Source organism: Electrophorus electricus, chromosome 6 (genome assembly GCF_013358815.1).
Source record: "Electrophorus electricus isolate fEleEle1 chromosome 6, fEleEle1.pri, whole genome shotgun sequence".
In the NCBI taxonomy this organism is placed as follows: domain Eukaryota; kingdom Metazoa; phylum Chordata; class Actinopteri; order Gymnotiformes; family Gymnotidae; genus Electrophorus; species Electrophorus electricus.
In genome coordinates, this window is record NC_049540.1 from 19,001,375 (window position 1) to 19,014,468 (window position 13,094).

General features: G+C 43.7%; 1 protein-coding gene across 5 annotated transcripts in view; it reads left to right on the top strand.

The window, feature by feature from the left end:
• The window catches only part of dbn1 (drebrin 1), a 49,418-nt gene that overhangs the window by 28,003 nt on the left and 8,321 nt on the right, over positions 1 to 13,094 (top strand). For 4 of the 5 annotated variants that reach the window (XR_004776171.1, XM_027000097.2, XM_027000099.2 and 1 more), the window contains exons 2-9: positions 5,378 to 5,433; positions 6,597 to 6,709; positions 7,588 to 7,662; positions 8,821 to 8,967; positions 9,678 to 9,755; positions 10,239 to 10,390; positions 10,482 to 10,545; positions 12,425 to 12,490. Coding sequence is in view for 4 of the 5 variants with exons in the window: in XM_027000097.2 (XP_026855898.2) it covers positions 5,378 to 5,433; positions 6,597 to 6,709; positions 7,588 to 7,662; positions 8,821 to 8,967; positions 9,678 to 9,755; positions 10,239 to 10,390; positions 10,482 to 10,545; positions 12,425 to 12,490 (751 nt within the window). In the remaining variant the exon portion in view is untranslated. The remainder of the gene's footprint in view (positions 1 to 5,377; positions 5,434 to 6,596; positions 6,710 to 7,587; positions 7,663 to 8,820; positions 8,968 to 9,677; positions 9,756 to 10,238; positions 10,391 to 10,481; positions 10,546 to 12,424; positions 12,491 to 13,094) is intronic. The other variant, XM_035527165.1, reaches the window with a different exon arrangement.

The window sequence follows — 13,094 nt, forward strand, 5'->3', positions numbered from 1 at the left end:
TTTTCTCTCTCTGACGTTTTTTCTTCTTTTTTTTTTTTTTTTTTCTTTTTTTTTTTTTTTGTTATGAATAGCTCAATGGCTTGCAGCACTAAATGGTTTCAGCATGAATGAGTTGCCATGAATGATTAATTTCTCAATTTTGGGATTTTGGGATAACCAGAAGGGTTCCAGTCATCAAGAAGTATGGACTAGTCAGAGAGCCTGTTTCCCAGAGGGATTTGATCTTATTCTCCCTGGATCATCCATGGATTACCCTTCAGATGATGTAACGTTGCTTGCTGCATTGATATCAGAGATCACTAGATTGTATGTTGTATATTTTACTGTATTTAACATTTGAAAAAACTGGTTGTTTGAAGCATGGATTGTGTCAAACCTTTGTCTGTCGTAGCTGCTGCTTACCAACCTGAGCTGTGGCATTCTCTTCGGCATAAGGCTGTTAAGGGCAGACAGAAGCTGGTCGACGGGCTGATGGCCCTGCTGGAAGTCCATTTGTGCTTCTTTGCTCTCCTGACAGCTGTCAGTACTGAAGCCATGTCAGTGTAACGAGCCCTTTCAGAACCTTTCTCAACCACGCAGACCCTGCAGCACCACCAGATGTCCTCTACCCCCCCTACTGCGTTTCTCTCTCTCTCCCTCCCTTACCAATGCACTTCCACTTCTTTCTCTTCCACTCACCAGTGTCTATTTCAGGATTTCATTTGTACATTTCAAAACTTTTCCCCCCCCCAAAAAAAAAGTCATGTTTCTGACAGGCAACAACAAGCTGTAATTAAAAGCCCTGCTCCCGCACCCAGGCGACAGCAGTACCCGCTCCACTCAGAGGTGCTGTGAGTAGTACCACGGCAGGCCCTGCAGGCCACTTCGACGCTCAGCCTGATTGGCCGCCTGTCAGGCACTGATTTAGTGAGACGCACGGTCGCGCTGATGTGCAGTGCCGGTGAACTGTGGGTCTGTTAGCGCTGTCTCATGTTCTCTCTAGCTCGCACACTTTAAAGTCATTTTTAGACAGCAAAGTGTTTTTTTTTTTTTTCTCTTTCTCACTTCTTGCTGTCATCTCATTGCAGTTTTTTAGTGCAGTTCTGGTGCTTTCCCCTCCCTCCCATTCAGGGTGATCTTTCTTTCTCCCTCAGATATGCCCCTCCCTCCTTCTTCTTCCATTACATCACTCTTATCAGGCAGGTTTGGCCACGATTCAGGGCAAATCAAAACATGTTTGCGAAATCAACTGACCATAAAGCCGACCTTCCATCAGGGAATAGGAAAGGGACCATTTGTATTTCTTTTTCAGTTTTTTGCCTTCATCATTAGGCAGGTCTGCATTAGTTCACCCGCAAACACCACAATGGCCTGCGCTCTAACCTTTTCTACTTTTGCTCTCTTTGGTGATCCACTGCTCCTTTCGTTCCGTTTTCCCTACTGAGTTTTCTTTTTTTCCTTCGGCACATCAAAATCAGCACGCGTGAAGCGCTTTAATTACGCCTTGCTCGCGCGTCTCTGGGCGTTAAGTCATGTCATGCGGGATGCGGTGGTTTTCACTCAGCAAGGCGGGATTGCAGGTGACTTCCCCTCTTCTCTCCATCAACACATTCACTTTCTCTCCTCCTCTCGCCAGAACAGTCTGTCACCAGAGGCATTTTACAGTCAGTGAGAAGCACTATGGTAACAGTGAACTGAAACAAAATGGACATCCTCTTAGTATGCAAGTTATACTTTGTATATTTAGGGGGTAAGGATTAATAGAATTTGTGGAAATGGAATGTATTAGAATGTATTAGTTTAATTAGTCATTGGTGCATAATTAGAAGTCAAGACTCACAGCTGTCTGTGAGTTTATACTTTTCAACTCTGGTCAAGACCAAATGTCCTTCCTATACCGATGTCAACAGCCACATGACGGCATGTGACCTGCAGCGATTCGGTAATGTGGCCTTTGTAAACTAAAGGCAAAAATGGTATTTGTGTGTCAGTGGCTGCCACGATGCAACATTGCAACATCACAAAACGCTTAGCACCAACGCTAAGAGCCCACTTACATTAAAGTGGAGGATTGGTTTGCACTCTGTTGGTAGATATCGAACGCATCCAGGGGCTTGGTAGTTATTTTGTCTATGCTCTTCCCAAATGGGACTATGAGTGTTGATTTTCATTCAGACTATCTACCTGCACCACATATAAATCAAGTTAATGCCTACAGGTTGAGAGAGATCCTTTTCCTGTTATAAGTGTATTTGCCTCTGTTAATTGAGTCTGATTGAGTCTGAACGTCAGAGATATGATTAGCTAGATTCTTTGGAGATATTCTGCTGACTTGTTTGCATAGAAGCACTTGTTTCCATAGTAAAGTAAATTACCGTATGAGGATGTGTGTGTGTGTGGGGGGGGGGGGGTGTAGTTGTGGATTTGGTAGAGAGTAGCCATGTTTGCTTGCAAGGCAATAGCTGTTTTAGGATCAATAAAACCTCATTTGTAATATAAAAACTAATAAACTCGATTAAAAAAAAGTCAATAAATGTTACATTTGATATTCTGCTACAGATGTATTTTAGATATTTTATGACTATAATATTGATATTTAAAAAATAGACTTGTTTCCAATGGGCTTCACTAGTATAATACATTTTGCCATTTTTTGATGTTTTGATATGTGAAATTGCACATAGGATGATATTCCATTATATTATTCCTGTAACAGGGTGGGCATTCATCTGGATGACCTTGAAGGGCTTTCAACATCAACTCTTTTTCTCCTTCTCGTACACTTTTACTCTAATGCTGAGTTGACTGGGCATACTGAATTACCAAAACCACAGAAACTGGTTACCAAGTGATTCATCCTAAACCCTCTCTGATTTCTGTCTTTTCTGATCTTTATGCTGTACATGTGTGTAGTATTTCAACCTTTTTATGCAAATGATAATTCTGCTTTCTCTGATTAAAAGGCATTAGTACCAACCCAGGCATTAATGGTTTCTCATCAATCCAAGATGCATTCCTGCTTCGCATATGGTTTTAGTTTCCGAGACTGTAGGCGATAGTTCGGAAATGTTTTGATAGATTTGGCTTCCGGGGGGGGGGGGGGGGGGGGGGGTGGACACTCCGTCACGGATATGGGAAAGATTGGCCACAGCGAACCTCTGAGAGACAATCGGATTAGTGGCTGATGCTTAGGCAGACAGCGAGGTAATCGTAGACGACATGGCTGGGGTGCACCGAATGGAACTCATTTCTGAGCTGCCAGTTTGTTGTGTATCTCTCCGTGTCTCCTGCTAACTGCACCTCTGTATCTGTGATGTAATTAGCTCCAAAGGAAGGTGCTGGACATGGCAGGGAAGATGCGGCATTTCATCCATGCACTCATTTCATCTCATCCTATTTTTTTTTCCTTTTAGTGAAAATAGTTTAGAATACTTGGAAAACATTAGAAAAAGTTTTTTTGCACATTTGCTTCTATTCCTCTTTGTCTCACTCTTTCTCCAATGTTCTCCCATGCGTCCCGCATTGCTCGCGGCTCTTTCAGCTCTTCGTCCTGCTGGGCGCCGGCCAGTGTGACCGCAGAGACAGGCTGGGAATGAGCTAATGGCTGACTCAGGGCGAGGGCCTGATGAGAGTGCTCATATTTGGTGGGTGAGCGAGGCTCTCCCAGGGCCATGCCTGCTGATCATTAACCAGCATTGAGAGCAGTTAGCTGGGAATAAGTGAAGGAAGAGCTGCAGGTTGATTTGGGAGTGCCAAAGGGGACAGTGTTCAGAGGCAGGGCAGGAATTCAGAGCCCTGTCCCATGACCATTTTAGGGCTGTGGAGGTTATTTTAGCACTTTATTTTTAGCATTCTTTTATCCTTTAAGTGTTTTCCAACATTTTGTTGCACTGGCAAATTACACATTGTTAATTAGTATGGTAAGAATAAGACCTTGTTAATTAATATGGTAGGGCATGAAAATAGCTGGTTTAAAATTGCTTATGGGTGTATAGGCATATGTGATCACGATCTAGATCAGAAGTCATAACATCTGTTCTGCCTGAACATATCATTTCAGTGAAAATGAAGAGGATTAGGCCTCATGTCCACCTGCTGTGCGTGTCCAGCTAAATCTCATTGACCTCCTACTGCAGCTGCCCTCCCCCAAGCCCCCGTTTTCTCTCAGGCCACCATCTGTCCGGGTGTTTGCTTCGCTGGGTGTGGCTGCATCACCCAGGTGTTTGTCCCTTTCGTTTGTCAAATCTTTTTTTTTTTTTTCCCCTTGGCTTTGGCCAGGTACACACCTACATACCTTCCCAGTGCTCCCCTGAAGCTTCTTCGTGTCACAATGGGGCTTAGTAAGGTACGTGGGCTTGCCCTGCTGGGGTGTGATCTGCCTGATGTTCCTGTGATGTCATTTTTCAAGGCTTTCGAAAACCAAGACACTGTTTGGTGTCGGTCCACTGCCCCTCCTCGCTGGAGCTTGTCTGCAGCCTGTCGGCAACCATATCTCCCACTGCCAGTTTTCTCCCTGCAGCGTCTTGGACACATGGGAACAGAGGAGGGATCTTTCTAATTCAGAAATTGCTTTACATAATTTTGCATCATGCATCGTACATCCAATGTGCAGCATTGCAGCATTAAGTAAATGTGTTCAAAGCCCTGAATATCAGTAGATCTGGGAGGTGGGAGGAGCCATTAGCATTTTACACTGCTTCATAGCATAGCTTATGGCACAGGACCTTCTGTTCCTGCATTTGTTGTGCACAGTAGTGTAGCACCACACTCCCACTCATTTGTCACTCTGCTGGGAGAATGAGATTGGCTTCACACTAGAATATGTTCGTGTTTACCTCCACACAGGACCGAAACACCAAAGCCAAGGCATGTCAGCATCATTGGGCTGTATCTGCCTGCAGCCATTGCGCTCTGTTGAATGCAAGAGATTGCAATCAGCGTGTCACACTGAGTGTCCACGCGTTTCATCAAACACCAGTTTTAGAACGCTAACAAGTGCCCACCACATACATCTTGCGGCCCACGCGCTCTCTCTGATGGCAGACGATAATGACGTTTCTCACCACCGGTGTAGAGCTTTTGTCCTGAGTGGTTAATGTATTCTTTCTTCCATCTCTTCTAACTTCTGGGCCTTATAACAGAATGCTGGGTAACTTTTTTGCTTTTGGAAACAACCTGAAAAAAGCTTAAATCAGACACTGTGCAAGTTGATTTATTGCATTAAACTGTGCTGCATTGTGTTTTTAGCAATTGGGGTTTGTGTTTTCTTCTTGCATTCTTGGTATTGCATTGGGCTATTTACTGTACCACTGCTCTGCCCTCACATGTGTTTAATTCAATAATTTGACTTTAGAAAAAATAACTAACAGCTTTTTCGTTCTCTCTTTGTACTCTGCAGGGCCTTGTACACATATGAAGACGACAGCAATGATCTGACCCTGGCATCAACAGGAGGTAGGTCATATCCAGCAGTAATCTGCTCTACTGTTGATCTGCCACTGCTCAGATTGAAATATCTCTGTCATGGTGATTGATAACCCTCATTTGCCACGCCACGATTGTCATAATGATCACTGGTGTTACGAGGCTGTTTGGCTACTGTCTGCCTGTCAACGAATTAAGGAATTAGTTTACCCTTTGAAGTGCATTCGATCCAGCTGCCATCTTGTAAAATGCCTGTAAATGCTGCCTCATTATCTGCATGATGGTTTACTGCATTGAACTGTGCGGGGCCTGTCTATCTTCTCTTGGTGCATGAAAAGTAAACCCTGCGATTTGGCGATAACGGCCCCAACAGATTAGTACCCGGAGCTGAACAAGCCAGCGTGCTCTGAGGCCGCCTTCCAGAACGGGGCATGCTGTGGTCAGCAGTAACGTCATGCAGTGAGAGCTTTGATCTGTTTGCCGTTTCATGTGTGCATGGCCAAAGACAAATACTCATTTGTTTCAGTGGAGCATAATTGTGCTGTGCTACCTGCTTCATATATAGTTCTGATCTCATTATTAATGAGGGAACAAAAGCAGCTGGGCTGCTTCCTGTTGTAATAGCCTCTTTTGTCTGAGCTAAAGGAAGGACCTCTTGTGCTAGACGAATGTCCGTTACATGTCATCTCCCCGCCATCGTCCACCATAGGCCTGTGTCTGACTGTAGGGCTGTGGCCTTTAAGCTTCCAGTATGTGATGAGAAGCATGTTACTGACCCAGCTCAGTGGGTCCTTCAGCATCACATGGTGTGAGCTGTTTAGGAGGAAAGTTCTACTGACGTACGTTAAGACTAAGTCTTGGACTGAGATACAGTGTCAGTGGGATTCTCCAAGGAATTTCTCTTTATCCTGGGAATAGGCTTGATCTATTTTCGGAAACAAAGTAATGCAGAAGCATCTGCCTGCGGGTTGGGAATGGAACCGATTCGCGTTCCCCATTAGGCAGCCCCATTCCTAGTACCACTGGGAAATCTGGTGCTCGACTGTAGGTAGAGCTCCAACTGGCGGAATACGTAGGCTACCATTGTCACACGTTCTACTTGCAAATACATTCCATGTGGCAAAGGGTGGAATTAAGGGTTCCCTTTTCATGAATGGTCCTCCCCCCTACACCGCCGCTCTTGATTTGGACAGATGGTGGTCTGGCGGAAATCACCGTCACCTTTGACAACAGCAGCATCATGTATGGCTTCTGCAGTCTGAAGGAGCCCGCGGCCGCCCTCCCTCGCTACATCCTCATCAACTGGGTGAGTCAGGCAGCCAGTGGCCATCTGTATACCGTGAGCTCTAATGCACTCCAGCCCTAAAAGCACTGGAGACGTTCCTGTGTCAAACAGAGGAATGCATTTTATGTTTCTTTACATTTTAAATTTACAGAGAAATGGTGGGTCTGTTTTTGGATTTGCTGTTGAATTTTGCTGCTGAGCCGGTGTAACATAGCCATTATGAAAGCTTTACAATGCGAAAAACTAAAATCTTGTTTTACAATAAATCATCAACCATTTTAACAATCCCAAGCCAACATTTAAGCCTAACCCCTAACACTAGTCTGATTATATCCTGGTTGAACAAGCCCTGAATAGGAGTAATGACCAAACCTTGTTTAGAGATGTTCATCAGTATTTGGTCCACTTTGTAAAACAGGTATGTACTGTAAAAAATATTTTATTATTCAATATCCCAATCTGCAAGTGTATTTTGAAACACCTCTGGGTTTTTGTCTGGTCTTAGCTATATATTGCATTTCCCCACAATTATTGCAGACTTTTTGGAGGGCTTTTTGTGCACTGTGCTAGAATCAGATGTGCTTTAGTTACTTTGAGTGCTGATCACACCAGTCAGCATTGCCAGTACATGTATTATTAGTGATGGAGATGAGCCTTGATGCATTTCACATGAATTGGTATCTTTGATTTATTTGAATGCCTTTTCCAAACCTCAGTGATGAGCAAAAACAAAGAAGCAGGTTATTTGTCGCCGAGCTTGTTGAACATGCGTTGAAGGTACAGTGCTTTTATTAAGAAGTTCCAGTTTTTGGGTTGTTGTGCTCTGGTCATGTACCTGTACGTGATGGCGTGACGGGGATGATGGGCAGGGTTTGGGCTCTGACGCTCTGTGTCTTCAGGTAGGGGAGGACGTGCCTGATGCAAGGAAGTGCGCCTGTGCCAGCCACGTAGCCACCATTGCCGAGTTTTTCCAGGTGGGTCTTGCCAAAGTAAAGCCTTCATCTCTAAAACAGGTCATAGACTAGGTACATCTCCCCACCCCACATGATATTTAATAATTTATTATTAAGTACTTCCAAATTGGATATTAGACAAGGCCTTTTCAACTTTTTAGAATCTCTTACATCAACATATTTTGGGACATACTCTATACCAGTGGTTGGTTCGCTCTGGATAAGAGCGTCTGCTAAATGTTGTAAATGTAAATGTTTAAAATAATCATTTATTTATAGTAGTCTTCTACCTTTTGTGAATCTATTGATACCGCTGGCATTTTCCTTGACATGTTTGTGGCATGAGAGTTAGGATCGGTTATGTTACAATGTTGCTCTGTGTGTGTCTGTGTAGCATCTTCCTCTTTGTTCATTTAGGGAGTGTGATTCCATTATCCCCATGCTTTGATTACACTCTGCAGCTGAGTAAATTGCTCAGGTGATTGCGTGCATGAGGAAGGGATTCTACGGAGCTTAACGGGTGATGGCGGGCATAGTGGACCGACAGTTGGCTAGCGCCACTGTGGACTGAAAGGGGAGGTTACAGAGAGCTGGAGATTGGACCGCGCCGCCTTCCATTTGCCCCATCTCTTGAGTTGTGCTGGGTGCGAGTGAGCGAGTGGGAAGAAAGAGAGAGATAATGAAGGAAAGAGTAGGGGGAACAAAGAACGGGTTCAGGGACAGGCTGCAAGAGGTGGGGGGGGGGGGTGGACACCAGGGTAAGTCTCCAGCCCTCCTTTTGTAACAAACTTTTTAATGCTTAACCGTGATTATACGTCAAATCAAGCATCACTGAAGTCAAGAGCGTCCAGTCACTCCTTAATGTGGGCTACAGCTTTTTTGCGCAAATGTGTTCTTGTCTGTTTCCCATAGATTCGACATGCACACTCATTCACATTCATGAATACCAGTTAGCAAAAAGGTTCCTGAATTCACCTGGTTTCCTTTTATCCTTTGACTGATATTTTGAAGCCCCTTCTGCAGCTTGGTGCTTTATCATTAGCCCAATCCCACTGTGCAATACACACTTGGAGTCCTCCCTTTTCAGTGGAGGGTTGCCCGGGGTTACGTGCTTTGGCGGCACTGGCATTGATGCATTTTTTGTTGTTATTTTTTTTTTCTCTCCCTCTTTCTTTTCAGGGCGTTGACGTCATCATCAATGCCAGCAGCGTGGACGACATAGATCCATCTGCCATCGGGCAGAGACTGACCAATGGGACAGGCCCAGCTGCTAGCCCAGTCCTCAGCCGCCTGAGAATGAAGGACGAAGAGAACACAGAGCACGTTGTACGTAACTGTGGAGTGTGTGTGTGTGTGTGTGTGTGTGTGTGTGTGTGTGTGTGTGTGTGTGTGTGTGTGTGTGTGCGCGCGCGCGCGCACGAGAGTGTGTGTGTAAATGCTCACAGCCAACACTGGGCAGAGGGCAAATCAAGTCGTCTTGTCAAAGGATCTCTGTGAGCCTGAAGTGAGACACACGGACTCAGCCTTGTTTCTCCTTTTAGAGGGAAGTGGCCGAGCTGGCCGCCGTTTCGAGCCATATTGTTAGCACAGAGGGAACTGAAACAATGCTCCCCTCTGTGGTCGGCCAAACACGGGATGGGAGAGTGACTCATACACTTCTAAAGAAGTTCGACTCCTTCCGCTTGTTTGCCTCACATATCAACTTGACCTCCATCACTATAGCAGCCTCGTCCTTCACATATTGAACAAACAAGCATGGATCTCACTATGGACCATTTGAGATAAAGCAGCCCAACCTTAGCAGTCCAGAGAAGTCCAGGTCATTCAGTTGCATCTTAATGTATGCAGTAGCAACGTGCAACTTAGTATTGACTCAGTAATGTGGAACTCAAGATTGTGTCCTGGATTAATTTGAGCATATTACGTAATTCCTGGCCAGCTGTTTACTTCACTTCTTGCTGTGTGTCCCCCGCGGTGTCGCCCTTGGAATGGCCCATCTGCCCATTTAGCTGTTGCTCTTGTCCCCTCCCCCGCAGGGCACCACCTACCAGAAGACAAATGCCGAGATCGAGATGAAGAAAATCAATCGCGAGGAATTCTGGGAACAAGCCAAGGTAGGCGTCAAGGTCTGCAGTGGCTCTGGCGAGGGAGTGCTACTGGTGGCCAGTGGTCATCAATTTCTCAGTTCTGGCTGTAGCACGGAGGAGGAAGGGCTTGCTCCAGAAAGCGGCTCATCACGTGTTGGTGTGCCTGTATACTCATTTTAAGAACTTTCTCAAGCACTCTGCTTCTGGCCTCATAAGCAGCCGTCATTAAAAGAGGCAGCAGATGTGACTTGGTCCTCAAATGCTACTAAAAACAAGCTGGTGGCCTATATTCCTGATTTCCACTCATTTTAAGATATTTAGGGAAAAGAATGTTTCCCCAAGGTGAGTGACACATGATTTGTGGTTAGTATGGTACTGTGGGATGTATGCTTCCATTTCTTTGACTACTTAATGGTGGAAAGACCAGTAAAAATGGCACAGATATCAACAATGCATGTAGGTAGCAATGTGGCTATAATTGTGGGCGGGTCCTCATCCCTTCCGGAACAGCGGGAAGAAGAGATGAGGAAGGAGGAGGAGAGGAAGAAGGCGGCAGAAGAGCGGCAGCGCTTTGAGGAGGAGCGCATGGAGCTGGAGAGGAAGGAGCAGGAGGAGCGGGAGAAGAGATACCAGGAGAGGGAGAGGCAGATTGAGGAGCACAGGCAAGAGCCAAGACAGTGGGCATCTTGGGCCATCCCTATGCACTGGCTTTCATTGTGACCATCTTTTGCTGTGTTTGTGTGGGCTTAACAGGAAGAAAATGCAAGAAGAAGAGCAGGCCAAAGAGAACTCAAGGCCTCAGCCTGTGATTCTAAGAGTACGTGTGACTTATTATTATTATTATTATTATTATTACTTCATTTACTATGTGGGATTGAAATTTTCTGTAGGGATATTCTGTGATATTTACATTTGCGCTATAATATTTTCTAAGACCGCCTAGCGGGTTGCCCTTGACTTCAGGTACTTTTGCTCACTGACTGAATGAGTCCTGTTGAAACACACATGCTTGGGAGGTCTCAGTGCAGCTGTGCAGTAGCTAGCTAGGGGTCATTTGAGGACATTTTTACTTGGCTTTTTTTTTTTTTGTCATAGTGATCGTCTTTACCTAAAACAGCATGCATCTGGGCCCACTTAATTTTAGAGAAAAATATGAAAAAAAAAATTTTATTATTATTTTAATATTCTTAATTTTCTAGTATAACATATGAAATCTATAATGTCTAGTATAAAGCATTTGAGATATATAGCAAAATATGTTTCCCTAAATTTTGGTAAATATTTGATAAACATTTAAACTTTCAAAAAACGTGATAAATTCTTTTAAAAGAAGTACCTTTCAGACTATTTTTATTGGCATTCCAATGCAATTCATGTATAAAATGGCATCAACCCTGTTATAAAAGAGCACTACTGGTAACAGACTTGACATTACCAGAGTTAACGATTAGCATCAGCCAGAGCTGGCCAAGTGGTGAACTTCATAGTATGGCGGTTTTGTATTCGTATAAGTTTTGAGTAACATTTTCACGCACATTCGGAGTTCACAAATATTGTATTTTGTGCTTGATTTAAGCACAACTCGGTTGACACGTTATGCTTTCCGCCACGTGTGAAATGTAATTACGTCAAACAAGGTGATCGTATCAGAACTTGATCATTCCAGTTCTGTATGTTCAAACAAAGTATGTTTAATACCCCAAAACCTAAATATGTACAATGGGCTGTTGGTAGATATTTTTGTATATTTGCAAACTGTGTATGTTTTATTTATTACAATGTCAAAGCGTCAGAGAATGTCCTTAAATGATGAAATGACCTCTACGTAGCTAGTTAAGTTAGTTATACCTTTGTCCTAGCTATCGTTAAGACAGTGGTAAGGTAGTGGTTATCAGTTAAATTGTAATAAACACCCTGCCTGTTTAGCTAGCTAATCATATAGGGTTAGCTAAGTATATTATACAAGTGGATCACATCCAAGAGCATTACTGGCTTGACGATTCTAAATTTCTGACTTGTAATGTGGGTGTTGTGGCGTTTGTAGCTAGATACAATTCCATTCTGCTTGGGCCATTGGGTTTGGTGCTCTAAGGCAGTTAGTTTAATATTTGTTAGTTTTGGCAAATAGCAAAGCTCTATGAACTGAGGCATTTTTCTTAGAAGTAAGACAAGGAAGACCATTCAAATGTATACTTCCTTTACAGATTTCTAGCTAGCTATTTACCCAAGTGTTTCAGATGTGGTTCTGTTAACAGAAATTCTGTGCAGTGATTGATGATCCGGTTACATTTACATTTTACGGCATTTAGCAGAGCGACTTACAAAGTGCTTTGTCATTTACTCATAGAATATATCCTAGTACAGTACAGTAGGTAAGAATCAAACAGCAATGAACTAGAAAACTGTAGAATACAGGGATGAATGCTAGAAGTACAAAATACATAAGGATATCATAAACAATAAGTGCAATTTAAAGCAGTTAAAGCAGGCTTGTCTGATTAACTACAAATAACTAAACATTTCAGTGGTGTAGCTAGTCCTCCAAGATACTTTTTAGAACTCCTCAGCAGTATTTACTGTTGGTTTGTATGTTATCTATGACTCATGAACAAATTGTCAAACGTGCAGTGAGGGGGGAAAGCTACACTTTGCTGCCCTCTGCAGGAACCTGATTGTGTGTTTTATTTCCCCTTCAGACAGAACCCAGTTGTGACGACCCTTCTCAAGAGAAAAAGGAATCGGAGGTCGAGGTGGGTCGATTTGTAAGTTCCACAGCCGCTGGCGTTGTCACAACCACTGAAACTGTATCTTTGCAACAAGTTTCTGGGTGGCCTCCTGTTGAATACAAGCAGTGAGAAATCTGGCTCAGATGTAGGTCAAATTGGTGTTGTGGAGGCCAAAATTCTTCTGGGCTTCGCATATGGGTCAGTGGGATTCCTCTTACTGCTTCAGGAGCGCAGCCTTGTGTGAAAGTAGCAGTCTTTCACAGTAACTGGGTTGCTTTTACATCACAAGACAATCTAGGGCAAAAATAAAGCCATTGCACATACCATGACTTTTCATCACAAGGAGCCACAGCATAGTTTTGGGCTCGACTGTGTGTATTGGTAGAAACAAATATCCTTGTGCAAAGTGCAGAAGGAACCAGCATGAGAACAATGCAGCCCTGCTTTTTACATCAAGAGTGGGCACGTTTATATGCAGCATATAATCCAGTACTAATCTGGCTCATAGCTAAATCACAATAGAACATGTCAATGTATACACTTCAGTAAGAATAGACTATTCTGATTGAACTAGGTGGGTAGTCCTTCAAATCATGATTACATTCCTGATTACATTCCTAATGGGAAATGTTGCGCATGT